Below are 16695 nucleotides of genomic sequence, written 5' to 3' on the forward strand. Positions count from 1 at the left end.
ACAAAACCTTACTTTGTTCTTGGCATTACTGTGATCTATGCGTTAACTTACGTTCAAACCTCTGTCCTCCCATGGGTAGGCAGTCGGGCAAAATATCAGGACAGTCGAACCCGCCGAGAACCACTGTTTGTTCTGTGTTGCGAAAAAGGTTTCCGTTTTTAATTCGTGCAGCATGATCAGTCACTATTGCCACCTGTACCGCTCTGCAGGATAGTGGTTGCACTGCTAGCCACGAAGTAAAGACGCCTGCTATGCCGCATTCATGCAGCCGAGCCTTGGCTCCCTCCCATAAGAAAAGATATCTTGTACCTCATTCCCTCCCCAAGACGTTTCAGATACTCGATCTCAAGCTCTGTAGTTCATGTTGGTCTCGATCTTTCCCACAATGTAGCGTAGTAGGGTTCTGTGAGCTGGTGCTTCTCAAACCACTCTCGAACAGCGTTCCAGACTTTCGTAGCTAAGCAATTTTAGCAAACGCTAGCTGCCTAAAGAAATACTTATATACTAGAGCATCTCACTTCCAAATGCGCTTTCGATCCGTAGCATAGCTGTTCGATGCCGCAGTCCGAGTGTTTGAGAGTGTAGGTCAGATTGGTAAGCAAGGATTACGTTGGCGTCCACGCCTTGCCGAGGTTAGGCTGCCCAGGTGCAAGTGCTCTTCCCCACACTCCCCACAAATCGGTCCTTTCTCTGGCTTGTCTAGCACGTGTTGTTACGCGAACTGCGAGAGTACGGGGAAAAGATGCAGTGGTTTGACCACATGTTTCCCCACAAACACCTCAACACCTTCGTTCTATTCTGTTCTGGACACATCCCCACAGCATGCCACCAAGTGTCCAACGCCGCCGAAGCGCACTGGACTTTAGATGTGGGTCCTGCGACCGATCATACGCGAAGAAGGAGCACTTGCAGGTAAGACGAAATCCCGTTACTGTCTGCCGACCACCTTGCTAACTGTTAAGCACTAGAGACATGAACTCTCACGTTAGTATCACATAAGGCCTTCTCACAGTGGGCGGAGGCGCAACTCGGACGCTCTTGGTAGCGTCTGCTATGGAGGTGTCCGAGGTTAACCTGCGCGCACGGTGATTGCTAAGACGGGTTCTAATGCCTCGAAGATACGGGACAGAAGCCATTCGCATGCGATGTCTGTGGTCGCACTTTCGCTCGACAAGATGCACTGAACCGACACACACGAGTGCATAAAGGATCGACATCCACGACAACACACATGGCGGAGCAAGTGCGAGATGGTGGATTTGATCCGCGCACTTTCGTACCAGAACAGTACAATCAGCATGTTGATCAACCCCTGGTATCGCCTTTGGCAATTGAAGGTGACTTTCAACATTCTCAATCCCAAAACTCGTTCCTGTTTTGGCCGGACTCTGAGCATCTGCTTCAGAATATTCTCTCAATCGATCCAACGCTGCTGGATCAACCCCCAGCATACATGCCCCCTCCACCGGGAAGCCAGCCTTCCCCAGGATGGGATTATATTTATGATAATGCGACAGAAGGCCTGGACGAAGGCCATCGTGCTATTCATACGCTCAGTACCCTGCTGAGCAACACCGTTAACAGGGTTACGGCTCCTGCAGCACTAGCAAATCTGACCTCGCGATTTTTGGATAGCTGTCTGCACATGTTCTTTTCGACCTTTATTCCTATGATGCCTATTATTCACAGACCGACTTTTGTCTTTCAAAACTGTTCGCCGCCCTTGCTACTCAATGCAATAGCAATCGGTTCTTTGTTCCTTGGCAATGAGGAAGCGTCTGACAAGGTAACGGTTCCGTAATTCTAACACTGCGATTACTGAACACAAGGTAGGGAGACGCTTTGTGGCGACTTGCGCATACTGCTGTTCAGACGTCCTGGCATACGATGATCAAGCATCGCGGAGAGTTTGACGCCTCCCCTGGGATCCAACTTGTACAAACGGCTTTGCTTAGCCAAATATACGCTGCTCTATCGAAGGTACATGATCTGTTGACCAAACCAATTGGATCCTTCCTAATACGATTTAGTCTCGGAATCTCCGCATCACAAGTCAAGTTTTCCACGGCTTAGGGTTCTACTGGGCACGTTACTGTGGACTGTTCGACCTTCCAGATGTACCCATTGTTCCACAGCTCCACGACGATCCTGAAACAAAGTACCGTGCATGGCGACTGTGGCTGGCACGTGAAACACAGCTGCGGTCCCTTCTCGGCCTGTACATCATCGACGGAGTAATCTCTCAATATAGCGGTAGTCCTACGGTGGCACAGCACATGTCAAATCAGCTCCTGGTACCCTCCAGCGAGGCATGTTTCCGTACCGATAGTCCTGATGATTGGATTCGAGCAGTAACATGCAATAACTCACCCTCAAATTTGCTGAGGTTTTGCGACCTCTTTCGCCACTTCTTTTACGATGGAGACCAAGAGAATGGGCAGATCCCGCCTGAAATGTCTTCCTTCACACTCAAAGTCATTCTAGAAGGGCTTAAGTCTCTGGTGGCTGAGTCAAAGCGCATCGAGCCACGGCCAGTTGGAGTTCCATCTCGGGTGGAGATTAGCGGGGTATTGGATCGTGTGCGCAGATACATCGAAGCGCATTCATCTCTCACCCCTGTCGCAAGAAGTACAGCTATGCTGCGCTGGCATGCTATATGCCTTGACGCATTGGGGAGTGTCACGGCTCGTGGGGCGAGGAGACTTTGTACAGCCCACGGGATCTCGCAACACATATTCGGTGGTGGGAAACGGGTCGAAAAGGACGTACAAGCTGAACGTTACGTCAACTCCGAAGATGCAAGGAGAACGCTGATGCACGCTTCTGAAATCCATCGGATCGCCTCACAGCTGCCGCTTGGTCTTGCGCACGATCCGCATGTCCCGGGTGCTGTTTTTGCTGCAGCTACTACGTATGCTGCCTTTGCGTTGGCTGGAAAGACGCAAGTGGCTTTTCCAGAACCAGTCGATTGGCAACAGGCCGTATTGCTTCCAAGCCAAGAAAGTCAGACTCCAGCGGGCTTCGTATCTAACGATTTACACACAACTGGAACAGCCCAGTTCATCCGAGGCACACTGACAACGACGCGAATTCAAAAGGATTTCGTTTTCCGTGACCTCAATTATGAGCTGAGTAGCATTCGGTTACTTCTACGTGCATTAAGTCTACAGTGGGGCGTTTGTAAGGAGATGGAAGAAGTTGTTGACGCATGGATTGCAAAATGCACATAGATTACGGCTCTACTACGCTAATGATGCGAACTGGACAACTTATAATGCCCATCTCTGGCATCTTGGCGTATTGCAGTTCACCATCAAGGTCCCAATCTTGGCTGTTCTCCAGCATCACTTTCAGGCCGACTTGTAGAGCCATCCTGGCCAACGGCATTCCGGCACATCTGTGGCGTCCACGACCGAACCCTAAGTGCTTGCTCACGTTTTCTCTGCCGAGGACGAACTCGTGGGGATTCGAGAAAACCTCCGGATCTCGATTGGCTGCAGCGTAGGTCATGGTGATCGGCTCGCCTGGGTTCAGCGTTCGACCATGTAGCTCAACTGGTGATGATGCAGTTCGAGAGAATCCTCTGTAGGGTACATAGAGGCGTACGAATTCTTCGACTGCAGAGGGAATGAGCTCCGGATTTTCACGTAGTCGGTTCTGCAGAGCTTTGTCCTGTGCCAGATGTGTCGCCATGTTGCCAAAGAGAATGGGTGGTGCCACCATGCCTACTACCAGGCACTGGCGAAGAGCGTCGCTGTTCACCATTAGTACGCCACTTGCAACACGCCAGGTCTCCTTGTAAAGTTTCACTTACATCAGTTTCTCTTCCGCAATTGGCTGGCCGTTCACTCGCTCCGCAAGCAAGCTACTTGCAGGGTCGCTCTCTACGTCCCTTGGATTTTCGCGCCTATCTCGGAATAGTGCCCTTGCCATATCATACAGCTTTTCAGAATAGAATTTGACCACATCTGTCTGCTGCTCACGCCAAGCATTCACCCAGGCAGCCGCTGTCTTCGCAAGCATTGGTGCACTCTCGTCTCCCAGGTTCAGCCATGTCACCTCCACCCAAGCTGCGAAGTTGGCCCCAAAATCCGCACTGACGTCGCCTCTTCCCCTCTCCACCAGTACTTTCCACTCTCTCCGTGCATGGTCTTCAAGTACACTTTCCAATCGCTTGAGACGCGAGATCTTCAACGTCCGGTCAATTGCTGTGCGGTACGGTGTGTGCACCGGTGGGTCGGTGTTCAGTGGCGGACGCCGTGTGCCGCGTGGGTCAGATGGTATGACGGCTTTGACAGAGGAGATGAAGGTTGAGGTGTCGGAGGCGCAGTTCTTGACGTCCTCGTAGCGTGTGAGCATCCAATAGCCTCCCATTTGAGAGGAGTATGCCACTGGACATTTTGAGCGAAGGGTGTCAAATTGTTCGTAGATATCAGATGGAATTGAGCTCTCCGCAAGCTCGAAGTCTGAACGCGCTGGAGCACCTGCGAAGGGGCAGGTTGCTGCCGTCATGAATGCTGTAAATTGCCGGCTGTTTACCCTGGGAAGACGTGTTCCTTGACTAGGGCCGCGACAATAATTCTTGTTGGAGATGTTGGTGCGAAAGATAATTCATGTCAAAAGAAGAGAACTGGGCATGTCACTACCGCGTACCATAAATAACGGCTTCGGCATTAGACGTCCTCCGAAACTCAAGGGTGCGATAACGATCGTGACTGCCGCAGGTCAGGATTCCCCACGTGGGGAAGCTGTGGGGAAGCTGTGGGGAACTAAGCCCGGATCTGCGATGGTGGCATGTTCCGATTCAATTAGTGCCCCGAAATCTGGGGAGTGGCGGGGAATGAGCCCATTAGCCGGTCGGCGAAACTCAATATAACATGGCCTAGACGACACAAGCATGGATGGAACGTCGACGAGTTGACAACTGCTCGTTACAATGCATACACCCAGCGACGCCGACTCCGAGAAGCGCGGTGCGTACGCGATTGAGCGCGTCCCAACGAGCAATGAGCACCTCATCAATGGGTACAAACCCTTGACCGACGAGGCCAAAGCCCTGGACAAGCGCGTCAACTTGAAGCTTGACTTCATCGTCGTGCTTGTACTGGCGATTGACTTCATCCTGTGCGGGATCGACAAAACGAACATTGGCTATGTTGCTACAACGAGTGAGTGCAGCTTTCTAATAGTGAATAGTCTTCGAGAACAAAGTTGAGAGAAGGCAGATATGGTCAAGGATGCAAACATCACCCAAGATGATATTGCGGACTCAGTATCGATTCTGTCCGTTACCTTTATCACATTGCAGCCATTTTCTACCGCCATCGGACGTCGCATAGGACCAAAATACTGGATCGCTTGCATGATGACCGCTTGGGGAGCTGTGTGCATGGCTCATGCAGGCACGAAGAACCGAGGGACCTTGATCGCCTTAAGGCTGCTACTAGGCGCTTTCGAGGCTGGCTTTGTACCGACTTCTTTCGTGAGTGTTTTGATACTCGCGACTGTTAGCGCTCACTGATAACCTCCCCAGTATTACATGTCTACCATATATCCCAAGTATTCGCTTGGGCTTCGCCTTGGGCTCTTTGCCGGCATGTACTCTATCGCCGGAGCTTTCGCAGGCCTAATCGCATATGGCATCTTCCAAGTGAAGCACCTTGCCGTGCACAATTGGCAACTGCTCTTCCTAATCGAAGGCGCCCTTAGCATCCTTATGGCTGTTGTCACAGTCATTGTGCTTCCTGCCCGCTTAAATACCGCATGGTGTAAGTCCAATAGATATAAATAGATCACAACAGTGTTAACCATGTACAGTCTTCAAGGCGGATGAGGCTGCGCATGCCGTAGCTCGTATGGAAGCTGACGTTGCTGGCGCCTCACACGAGGGTGCTCAAAACAAGACTGGTGGCATAACCCGCCGAGACGTCCTCGATGCTGTCACCGATTGGAGGAAGCTTCTCACGGTGGTCTTTAACGTTCTTGCCACGCTTCCCGTCAGTGCGTTCGGGTACTTCATGCCGCTCATAGTGAAAGGCATGGGGTACTCTGGAGTCCAAGCGTCGCTTATGAGCGTCTCGCCATTCGTGGTCGGCGCATGTGGGCTCTTCGTTTTCGTCTATCTTAGCGATCATTTCAGGGAGCGTAGTATAATCGTCTCGTCAAGTATGGTGCTGGCGATTGTGGGACTTGTGGTCATGCATGTGAGCGACAAGCCAAAATTGAGATATGGCTTCGTGCATGTTTGTCTTGCCGGGGCATTCACCGCGGGGCCACTGATCGTAGCATGGTTGGCAGGGAACACGCCGGAGAAGGTATGTTCAAATCTTCTGCTCGCGGGCAGTAACGTACTGATGAGACATTATAGGCCAAGCGGTCAATCATCATTGGTATCAACGGCTACAGCAACCTTGCAGGCGTTATCGCTGGGCAACTCTTCAAGTCTAAATATGGGCCGCACTGTAAGCTCCATATCTTCACACGGGTGAAGTAAATGCTTACAATACTAGACCGGTTTCCTCTCATGATGACAATGATCTTGATTGCAATCGGAGCAGTCGGTTTCATATCCATGAGAATGCTGCTCATGTGGGAGAATCGTCGGCGAGCACGCATTATTGAGACGTGGACGGCGGAGGATTTTGAGCGAGAGAACGAGAGCCAAGAAAGGCGGGGTGACGCGAAATTGTCTTTCAGGTACGGTTACTGAAAGGCCGAACGGGTACGTAGGAATAGGTGAGAGGCACACGGCCACTAGTAGCCTCGAAAGTGAAAAGGGGTTTAGAATTCAAAGGGAGTGGTAGCAATACTCCTCCATGGGCCCCAAAGCTGCGCACAACAATCGCTCATGTATACGTTCCCTGTTGCGTACCTCCCGACTTAATAGACTCGCCATAGATGTTGCATGTTTCAAGACAAAAGGCCTCCGCGATTCCACTTCTGGACCGGTGGCAAAAGCCAAGCACGCGTCGGCGCATTCCATGTACCCTTCAGAGTCGCAGCGCTTCGCGATGTTGTCGCTCACTTCGCTAACTGCAGATACTATACGGATCTTCAGAAGTTGATCCTGCAAACTTAGGGGAAAATAGCATCGGCATGTGTGACGTATGACGGCGTACAAGGGCCGCGTGGTCAGAGCGCGCTGCGGTTTAGATTGGAGTTGCCAAGGTAGCGGCAGCCAGAGCGTAGCGAGAAGAGCTGTAGATAAGTGCATTTTTGACGTTTTGTAGATATTGGAACTCTTATAATGAATGGAAGTAGTTGCTTGGGTAGAGTGATGATGAGGAGTGAACATGTAGGTTTTTATAGATTTTGGAAACCTTGAAATAACGAACACCTATCTGGTCCCCATTTGGATGTCACATCTTTAATTTCTTAAAATAACATAACCCTGCCCAATCCTAAACATGCTGAAATCTGGCCAATGCATCCGCTTCTGGCCCATAATCCAGGAAGCCTGAGCTTCTGTGGAGCAGGAATACTAGCAACACATGTCTCTGAAAGCCTAATAGCCCAGACTAACATTTCAGACACAGTTCTGCGCCTATCAATCATCTCTAGCAGTATTGTGGACGCCAAGTATCCTGCAAGAAGAACCAAGTTGAGCGATTATCATCGGTCCAGGAAAAGCTATGTGTATGACCAAATCAACGATGCAAGAGCCGAGATGCATCGAAAATGGCATCTTTAATCGATGTTAGAATAATTGTCTTTGCTATAACTATCCTAGATAACCCCATTTCTGAACTACAGAGTTCCATGCTTGATCTTTCAACGACGCACTGTTCAAGGTTGATCGGAAGTCACAAAACGGAAGCTGCATAACGAGCAGTACAAGCATTGCGGTCATGTACCAGTACTCAGTGTTGGAAGCGATGTTTTATGCCGAGGGTCGCCTGAACGACACACGTGGATCGCTTGATGTATACGAGCTTGATGCATAGAGCAGATCGTAGCAACCCCAGTTACAATTGCCCAGCTTATACATGATAGGGTTGCTTGAATTCAATGAGTAGTCGTGCTCCAAAACAGGCATTACGACAAGCTGCTGGGATGCATGAAAGCCTAGGGAAGCTTATCTGCGTGCGTAGAGCTAATTTCACAGCCGTATCATGAGTGTGAGATCCAAAGCGGCTGGACTCAAAATCATCGCAGGATGTGAGCCTGAGTCACGCTATTTAGATCACGTGGGTCTGCGATCGACTCCGTTCAGCTCTGAAGCGACGGCTGACAGTTGTGTGTATTGTCTGAGGCAGTGATTTGCTGATACACGGGTCATTACTTTCCAAGTTGAAAGATTTGCGTCAGGTTGAGTGTCTACTTTCGACGAGCCAATGCATGAATATGTTCCTGAACACGGTACTCTACCGCCGATCTATAGTATGTCGCGGGTTTTCGAGTCGAATTTGGACGGGGCTCGTTCAAGCAATAGAAAGCTTCCAGAGAATACCGAGAGATCGGCGCCTATTGCCTACTGCCCCGGGTCAGGCTCAGGCTTATATACACAAGTCATTACACAAGGGCATCGAAATTAGAAACTAGGAATCTGGTCTACAGACATGATCGGAGTACCTGTAGCATGAGAGGGACGATCAGGCAGCTTAGTGGGCAATGAGTTGCTTTGTTGAACTCGCAATCGCACCACCTCCTGCAACATCAGTAGGGTTCCTTTTTCCCATCTACCTGAAGAAATCGTATGCTCTCACACGAGAGCGTTGTGGGCGACAGGGTGAAGGAGAGCCCCACGTGCACCGCACGATGCAACATCCACAGTAACGGGTGGGAGGGGATCCGAACATGTGGAGAAAGGAAATGGCAGGGGCTGTAGTGCCGATATGCAACCAATTGTCGGGATATAGACATGCATATACCTCGATCTTTCACATACGACCATAGGACACTGAAAACTAGGCTTCCCGTCCGCTCAGCCATATATAAGCAGTGTACCGGCGAATCAGTAGTTGCGTGGGTGACCAGCAGCGAATCCCCGCTGTTGTATGTTTTTTTTTTGCCTTTTTGGGCAAATTTTTGACATTGTGTGCATGAATCACGTGATATTTCCGCGTAGCGAGATAAGTGCGAAACAAACGAGTCATGACGCTCTGCAGCTAGGATTAGAGAGATTAGCTCGCAAGTTTTTGCTCGTTGCTTTTGCGAGAAAGCCTACATTGCCAATGATGTCCATGGCGGTATGCTGTCGCCCTGAATAAGACATTCACGGCCAGTCACCCTGGACATCACATCGCCCAAAAATCCAGAGACATTGTTCAGACGTGTCAAAATATTCAGTTTGGTCTACCTACAGCATAACGCCTTCTTTCATGTTAATGCTCACAAAAGTTGTACGTGTGATTGTGCCAATTGCCCTCGCTCTCGTCTACAAACGCTGTCCTCATCTCCATAAGCTTCAACCTATGCTCCTTAGCCTCTTGTTCGCTCAATAAGCCCTTGTCCTTGGAACTAGTAAAGTCGTCCCATACTATGTCCATCAGCTCAACCGGAAGCTTGCCGTCCTTCCCATCTTCAGCAACCGCGAGCGAGTTGAGCGACGCTTTCTCCATGCGCGACACCACGTCTTCTGACGTTCTTGTGTCACTGAAGACTGCTTCAGCCCACCAATTCTGCTGCTGCGGTGGCACATTGGCAGTCGAGATGATACGCTGGTGCGGGTCGACAAGCCAGAGCGCAATGAAGCGGCGATGACCCGGCTTGGTCTTATCCACCAGGGAAAATGGCGACACGCGATGCTGGAATACGTTTGGAAAGGCAAGCAACCTCCCTTGAGTTGTTTCCACGCTTCCGTAGTTCTGCAGACAAGGTCCGTCATCCCCTAGCGGAGTGCCCCAGATTTGTTCGAGCCAGCCATAAGCCTGCTGCCGTAATCTGTAATCCTCGTGAATGTATGCGTCGGTCTGCATGCGAAACGAAAGGGAGCTTGGGGTGACGTTCTCGCTGTCGAGATAGTAGAGTGCTGTGGCGCAGATGCGTTCGTTCATCTGACCTTCGACCTATGCGATCGTCAGCAAGCGATCGTCGAGCTGGTAATGTATTCGACTTACATGCCATGATCCAACAGGAAAGTCCGGCTTCTCCGGCGTGAGCTCAATAGAAACCATCTTCACAATGATTTGAAGCCCCGTTTCGCGAAAGTTGTCGGAAAGCCGCGTGCCTTCCTTCCGTCTGTACTCGACATCCTTGAATTCGGCTTCTGGGATACGAGCCTTCCGCAGCAACTCCCATTTCTTCGCCTCTTCGTCATCATCGTCTGCGTACACTGGTCTGAACTCCCACGAATGAACTTCATCCCAATTGACCTCGACGTCAGCCAACTCTTTCGGATCAGAAGGTATCCAGTTCTTCGGTATGTCATCACTTGCGGGGAAGGGTCAACAACACTCAACAGCCGTTAGATAGTTAGGACTTACTCAGCGCCGTCTTCGTCAGGGTATGCAAAGCGAGAAGTCGTTCTCCGTTCCAGTGCATCATCACTGTCGTCTTCGTCTCCCTCGTCAGGCGCAAGACACTGGTCCCACAGAGGAAGCGCAGTTTGAATGAGTTTTTCGATCGTATGATACATACCGGCGTATCGCTGAGGGTGAAGGTTATTGATATAACTGGCGAACTTCACCTTACCGTCGTTCTGGAATGTGACATTCGCCGGTAGCCACTGGTATGTGTCATTCCAGTACTCTGGCGGAATGTCACCTCCAATGCCAGACAAGCGATTCTCGTCTTTCGTCTTGTCTTTCGGGATGACCTCACCTTTGCCAGACCACCTGGAAATAGCACCTTCAATGCCGACAACTTCCTCCTTGATGACCCTGCTGTACCCGTAGATCAAGGGGTACATTGATGGGTGTACTAAGTCCAGGACCATGTCATTCGATTTGGGATGCCAGTCAGGAGAATCCGACTGGTCAATTATAAGCTTGCCGAATGCTTCACGCAACTCTTGGTGGAGTGCGGATGGAATCAGTATATCTGACTTAGCGACCGATGCGGTTGCATCCAATGTAACAACGATTCCGGTTTCCTTGAAGTATTTCGCTTTGCTGCGAAGTTCTTTGATGATCTGAAGTGTGTCAGCTGGCACTGCAAGGCTTGCCTATGGTGTCTTGCATTTTCTCGACTTACACAATCGAAGGTGCTATCATTAACGACACCATCCAACTGACATCGGGCCCAAATGTAAGGGTGATCATCTTCATCCTCATCGTACATATTCTGGTCTTCCCCAATGTCCTTACCCGTCGTCGCAATATTCCACCACTCAATATCTGGGATCGCTTTCACTTCTGCGCGCCACTTTTCCACGATCGTCTCATCCCAAACTTTCTTGTCCCAATCTATCTTGTCAGTAAGACGGTCCATGATGTGCATCATGGCCAGCTCCCGTACAGGTAGCAATTCGGTGTGGGAGCCCGAGCAGCTGCCATGAGCACCGATGGGATAATAGTTCTGCTCATCAGCCTCGATGCGCAGCGGCAATCCGAGGCCCGGGTAGGGCGGTCCAGTATGCGGACCTGGCATGTAGTAGATCTTTCGGTGTTTTGTCATCGCTGTTGCCCGATAAGTTACGAGACTTGCAATGAGTGCGCATCGGTATCCATACCGAGGACGCCGTACGCCTCTTATGTACCCACTGCTCGAATATCCTTGGTCGTTGCTGCCTACGGTGCCTAACGCACTGGCTTTGGCAATGATTTTGTAGTAATTGAGGTGGTCGGTGTATCTTGCTCGTCTCGCACGGGTCTAGGCAGATGTTAGCGCTTGCCGTGTCCGTCCGCGTCAACACCCTCAACCACGCCGCAGTAGCTGCGCAGTATGATTTGATAGGTTTGCTTCCCTTTGGTTTCACTTGATTGACTTGTGAGTCAAGTGATTAGTGAACTGCGCGCCTTTACCTAAGGCGCCATACTTAGGCCTACCCAACGTTATAGTAAAAGAAAGACACAGTACAACGATTTGCCCCGAGCTGAACTTCTGATTGGCTTACAACGAGACAGTCAGAGTGACGGAGTGACTCGACCCTTCGCGCTAGAGTGCCTGAGCAATAACAGGAGGGGTGTGATACAGACGTTCGTCCCAGGAAAACATTTCACAATCTACGCAGCACAAACATCCTTCTTCGCATCTTCTTTCATCACGTCGCTCGCCTTCTCGCTGATCATAAACGTACTCACGACTGGGAACACCCCCGGCGTCTTCGGAAAAGCCGACGCGTCGACAACCCTCAGCCCCTTCACGCCTCGCACCCTGAACCGGCCGTCCAACACAGCCTGAGGATCGCCGTCTTTTCCAATTGCCGCAGTGGACGTGGGATGGTGTCCAAAGGTCTGTCCAGTGACTGCGACATATTTAGGAACTTATAATACAAAATAATAGAGGAGGATATGACTTACTCCAGTCCTCATCTGCCTGCCCACAATAACCCTGCGCATCCGGGCCTTCAGGGCACGGCGGCTCTTTGGCCTGGACACTGACGCCTTTCGCACCGACATACATTTTGCGCGCCCATGCAATGGTGTCTTTCATTGCGCCCATATCAATCTCCTTACCCTCCTCGAAAAGCATGAAATTGATTTCAGGCGCATCCGTCGGATCACCCGAAACCAGCTTCACGAAGCCTTTCTTATTCTGTGGCTTCCCTTTCACCATGCTAATACCATACGTATTGGGCGCGTCCTGTGGCAAGGCTGCATTTGTCTGGTTCGCTGGCCAGAAGCCGCGAAATGCGAATTGCCCCTGCATGAGGAACATGTCGCGTTCACCGTCGGGTGAATGGGGGGTCTTCATCATAATAATGGGCTGGGAGAATCCGGCGCTTGTCCCGGAGTATTGGCCGATGATGGGCATTTCCTGGTTGTCTTGGAGGTTTCTTCCTACGCCTTGCGCGTCGACTACAAGAGGGATGTTGAACTGTGCGAGCTGCTCTTTAGGCCCGATACCACTGAGCATGAGGATCTGCGGTGTGTTGAAGGTCCCGCCTGAGACAATGACTTCTTTCCGTGCGTTTGCGGTTTTGAGCGTGCCTTTATTGGAAGAAGAGAAGCGGGCATCGGCCTTGTAAATTGATTGGCCCTGGAGATACTCTACGCCTGTCGCTCGTGGCTGGCCGCCACAGGTTGTTCCGTTAGCGAACAGTACCCTTGTAGCAAGACTGTTCATACTCAGCGTCAAAGGGAACTTCCTCTGAATCGTGTCTTGGATATAGTCGCGCGAGCTGTACCGATCACCAGTAGCTTTTTGATGCATTGGTAGACCCCATATCCCCGTCGTCCAGTCGCGCTGTGAATCGAGGTAGTTCGCATCCGAACCCATCCTGGTAACAATCTCCGACTGCGTGGTGGGCAGCGAGAAGTTCTGTGCGATAGCTTGCACAATCCCTAAAGCGGGTTGCCCTAGGCTCACTGGCTTGTTCATGTTGGTCTGGAAGTAGCCGTCGAAGCCGTGGCCTGCCGTTCCTTTGGGAACATAATTGTTTTTCTCGATGCGTTGGAAGATGCTGCGCATATTGTCCGAACTGCACGAGTTAGTACACAACTTGCACAATCTTGTGCCAAAGGTTGGAGTAATGCATTGCACGCCCTAGGGTAACACAGGGCACTGAAACGTTTGACCATGCACATTAGTGTAGTTCGTAAGACTTACTTCCACGAAGCATCGCCGGTAAGATTTTGGATGTAGTTCCAGTCGCTGTTCGGTGGCAGCCATGTGCACATCTTATTTATCATACTCGAGCCGCCAACACTACTTCCGCGCGGATAGTACACGCCCAGAAAGGTACTGCCAGCGGGTGGCGTCGCATCTCCTGCCGCAACCCAGTACCTCCCCTCCTTGGTCTTCCATGTGAGGTGTTTGTTCATCATGTTCTTCTTGTCATCCGCATAGTGCCTGACGAAGAAGTCCCAAGTGATCTGTGGTGGGTATTCCGCGTTACCTGCCGTGGACTGGTCGCCAGCCTCGAGAAGAAGCACCGAGTAGTTTGCGCGTGCGAGGTTCGATGCTAGAGGGCCGCCGCCGGGACCAGAGCCGATGACGATGTAATCGTAGGTGTCTTGCGCAGTTGAAAGCGAGACGATGGCCAGGATGGCCGCGACGTGTAGGAAACGCATGGCGACGCAATATCGTGAGTAAAACTTTTGTTGATGCGCCGTCTCATAAGCCTCGCGTGGAGTGACCGGTGGAGTGGATCGAGGAGGCTGGCATATAAGATATTGGATTGCTGAATTCCACCCGCCAGATCAGCTTGAGCATCTGCCGCTGCCATGGACTATTACTCTGGACCGCAATTGTCCTAGACCTTCACTTGCTTCATCAAGCACTTTCCAAACCCACAATCTTTGGGAAGAAGCATCGCCAAGCTCTGCTATACATTGTGCCAAGTGTGGGGCATACACTCGTAGAAGCTGGAGGAACCATTGATATCCAGCGACCATGATGGATACTCCAATGATAGCTTTTTGCGTTTCCAGGGAGTATACGTGACTGCTGGGGATAGATGATCAGGCTTGGCTTTGTGCAGAGCGACGCAAGTTGACAATCGGCAACATGAGAGCGATGCGATAGTGGAAAAGAACCTGGCCCTAACAAGATCGAACGTATACGAAAGATGGCCCCTGAAAGTGCTTATATATATGAACAGTTGGGATAATGCAAAGAGCCGGTAGCACAAAAGTGGGGTAAAACCAATCCAAATTAGACCGCGCTAGCCGTTGTTGGATCCAGAATGAATGGTAGGTTTTCACCTGTTAGTCGAAGGCTGCTTCCAGAAATACGTTTGAGAGGCGATCCATTCTAATGAAACAGTGTGTTGTCCTGGGTTCAGTGTGTATCTCGTACTGTGCAGTGACGTAATGAGTTGCAAAAGGCAACTGCTGAGCGGGATCGGGGAAGTTTTTGCGCTATTCGGCACGGTGCAAACGCTATCGCGAAAAGCGGAATGAAACATTTCAATGTCACTGTGACCAGAACGGAAATCGCATGACATGTCTTGCTTGATGGTGGTGATAACTCGTCGACGATAACGGTCTGTGCACGTCGGGTGCGGATCCGAGGTACGCAGATTTTGCTCAGCCATGACTCTTGGAAATCACGAAACACCGCGGAGGCATCTTTGAGTACAATGGCTATACGATATAGCGAAGCGCTCGGTATCATCAAATCAGTTGCGGAAGACAAACTTGGGCAGGAAGATGGAAGAGATGTTGATGTTGTACCTCTGGAAGATGCCGTTGGTCGCACTGCAGGAGAAGACCACGTGAGCCCGGTTGCAACACCACTCTTTGATGCCTCGACCGTCGACGGATATGCCATATCATCGGCTGCTACTGCGAACGCCACGAAGAAGCGACCAGTCACATTCATAGTAAGAGGGGCCATCACGACGGAGGAAGAACTACGCAATGGTATGCCATCGAGTGGCGGTGGAATACCATCATGCTTCGAGATCAAGACAGGAGCGCGGTTCCCGACTACCACGACCATCCACTCACTGGATGCCTGCGTGAGGGCTGAAGACGTCGTAACCACGGCTTTCGGCGGACAGAAGATGATAACCGTCGTGGAGCCAATACCGAAGAATGCGAACAAGAGATCGGCAGGTTCGGATATTCAGAATGGAGAGAGGTTGTTAGAGAAAGGAGAAAAAATCCAGGCTCGGCATATCATGGCCCTTGCATCTGCAGGCATCACTGGGGTTGCAGTTCGACGGGCCCTGAGGATTGCGATATGGTCCAATACAGACCTGCAAATAACGGGCGCGAGCGTCTACTTCCTTATTGCTGCTTTCCGAGAGCTTGGCGCATATGTTGATTTTAAAGGCGTCTTGGAGGGCAGCACAGATACATTATCGAAAACCGTCTTGCAGCAAAACGGCAATGCTGCATACGATGCAGTGATAACCACCGGTGGCGTCTCCATGGACTTGAAGTTGGCCTTGAAGACATTGAATGCTCGCATACGGTTCGATGATGTTGCCATTGAGCCTGGTCGTTCTGTGCTGTTCGCTACACTGCCAACGCCCTACATCTCTCCATTGGTGGCACTTCCTGGAAGCCCTGTAGCGACAGCAGCCTGTTTCCGCTTCTTGTTGGTGCCTTTCGCCATGCAGCTTTCTGGCGACAGACAGAGTGTTCCCAAGATTCTCAAGATGCAGGCGAAACATGACTGCCGGAATCTCTCAGTAAGCTGCCCGCCTCACTCAGATTGCTTCAAGCATGGTTGGATCCAACGGAACAACCGAGGGGAGGAGTATGTTCAGCTTGGCTCAGACCAAAAGCCTGCAAAGGTGTCGCACTTCGCTGCATCAGATTGCTGGGTGCATGTGCCGAGAGGCCATACCGGGAGTTACAAGGACACGCTGGTGTATTGTTACCCTCACACGTCTGGCAGTTCCATGTGAGGGAAGAGTGTCCAACACTTCACAGGCTTGGCCGCTGCCACTTCAACGCCGCAATTCCGCATTCGGCCGGGTGCGAGGGGCGGTCGATGCTGGACTCGGCATATGCGTACGATGCCCAGCATGTCGGGTATTCTGTCCGTGTCAGGATGAAGGTCAAGAGATGAGTACGGAGCAAGCGAGATGGCGATAATCGTGGCCCACTCTCGGCGAGGCGAGACGCGCTTACGACGGCTGCGGAGCCTCAGAAGAAAATTGACGATATGTTGCGGACTCGAGTCGCGGTCAGGAGGTTC

At 51.1% G+C, this 16695-nt stretch overlaps 6 protein-coding genes across 6 annotated transcripts; 3 read left to right on the forward strand and 3 right to left on the reverse strand.

The window, feature by feature from the left end:
• Positions 1-822: 822 nt before the first annotated feature.
• Positions 823-3230, forward strand: CC84DRAFT_1091056 (uncharacterized protein; the record flags this gene model as incomplete). Its single annotated transcript, XM_018174385.1, has 4 exons — positions 823-912; positions 1133-1786; positions 1834-1980; positions 2031-3230. 4 exons carry the CDS (start codon positions 823-825, stop codon positions 3228-3230), a joined length of 2091 nt encoding a protein of 696 aa, XP_018036223.1.
• Positions 2955-4512, reverse strand: CC84DRAFT_1196150 (putative cytochrome P450; the record flags this gene model as incomplete). Its single annotated transcript, XM_018181440.1, has 2 exons — positions 2955-3754; positions 3815-4512. 2 exons carry the CDS (start codon positions 4510-4512, stop codon positions 3232-3234), a joined length of 1221 nt encoding a protein of 406 aa, XP_018036224.1. The 3' UTR covers positions 2955-3231.
• A 388-nt stretch (positions 4513-4900) lies between these two features.
• On the forward strand, positions 4901-7185 carry CC84DRAFT_1259208 (MFS general substrate transporter). Its single transcript, XM_018184890.1, has 6 exons — positions 4901-5168; positions 5226-5482; positions 5534-5768; positions 5818-6314; positions 6368-6461; positions 6510-7185. Exons 1-6 carry the CDS (start codon positions 4937-4939, stop codon positions 6707-6709), a joined length of 1515 nt encoding a protein of 504 aa, XP_018036225.1. The 5' UTR covers positions 4901-4936; the 3' UTR covers positions 6710-7185.
• A 2138-nt stretch (positions 7186-9323) lies between these two features.
• On the reverse strand, positions 9324-11883 carry CC84DRAFT_1119365 (uncharacterized protein; the record flags this gene model as incomplete). Its single annotated transcript, XM_018175548.2, has 4 exons — positions 11134-11883; positions 10425-11071; positions 10059-10371; positions 9324-10007 (listed from the first exon to the last, which is right to left on the reverse strand). Exons 1-4 carry the CDS (start codon positions 11554-11556, stop codon positions 9324-9326), a joined length of 2067 nt encoding a protein of 688 aa, XP_018036226.1. The 5' UTR covers positions 11557-11883.
• A 221-nt stretch (positions 11884-12104) lies between these two features.
• Positions 12105-14114, reverse strand: CC84DRAFT_1092223 (choline dehydrogenase; the record flags this gene model as incomplete). Its single annotated transcript, XM_018174441.1, has 3 exons — positions 12105-12346; positions 12402-13522; positions 13651-14114. The coding sequence occupies 3 exons, from the start codon at positions 14112-14114 to the stop codon at positions 12105-12107; spliced, it is 1827 nt and encodes a 608-aa protein (XP_018036227.1).
• An 883-nt stretch (positions 14115-14997) lies between these two features.
• Positions 14998-16614, forward strand: CC84DRAFT_739159 (putative molybdenum cofactor biosynthesis protein). Its single transcript, XM_018187244.1, has one exon. It carries the CDS (start codon positions 15125-15127, stop codon positions 16400-16402), a length of 1278 nt encoding a protein of 425 aa, XP_018036228.1. The 5' UTR covers positions 14998-15124; the 3' UTR covers positions 16403-16614.
• Positions 16615-16695: the final 81 nt, after the last annotated feature.

Source organism: Paraphaeosphaeria sporulosa (assembly GCF_001642045.1).
Source record: "Paraphaeosphaeria sporulosa strain AP3s5-JAC2a unplaced genomic scaffold CC84scaffold_5, whole genome shotgun sequence".
Lineage (NCBI taxonomy): Eukaryota > Fungi > Ascomycota > Dothideomycetes > Pleosporales > Didymosphaeriaceae > Paraphaeosphaeria > Paraphaeosphaeria sporulosa.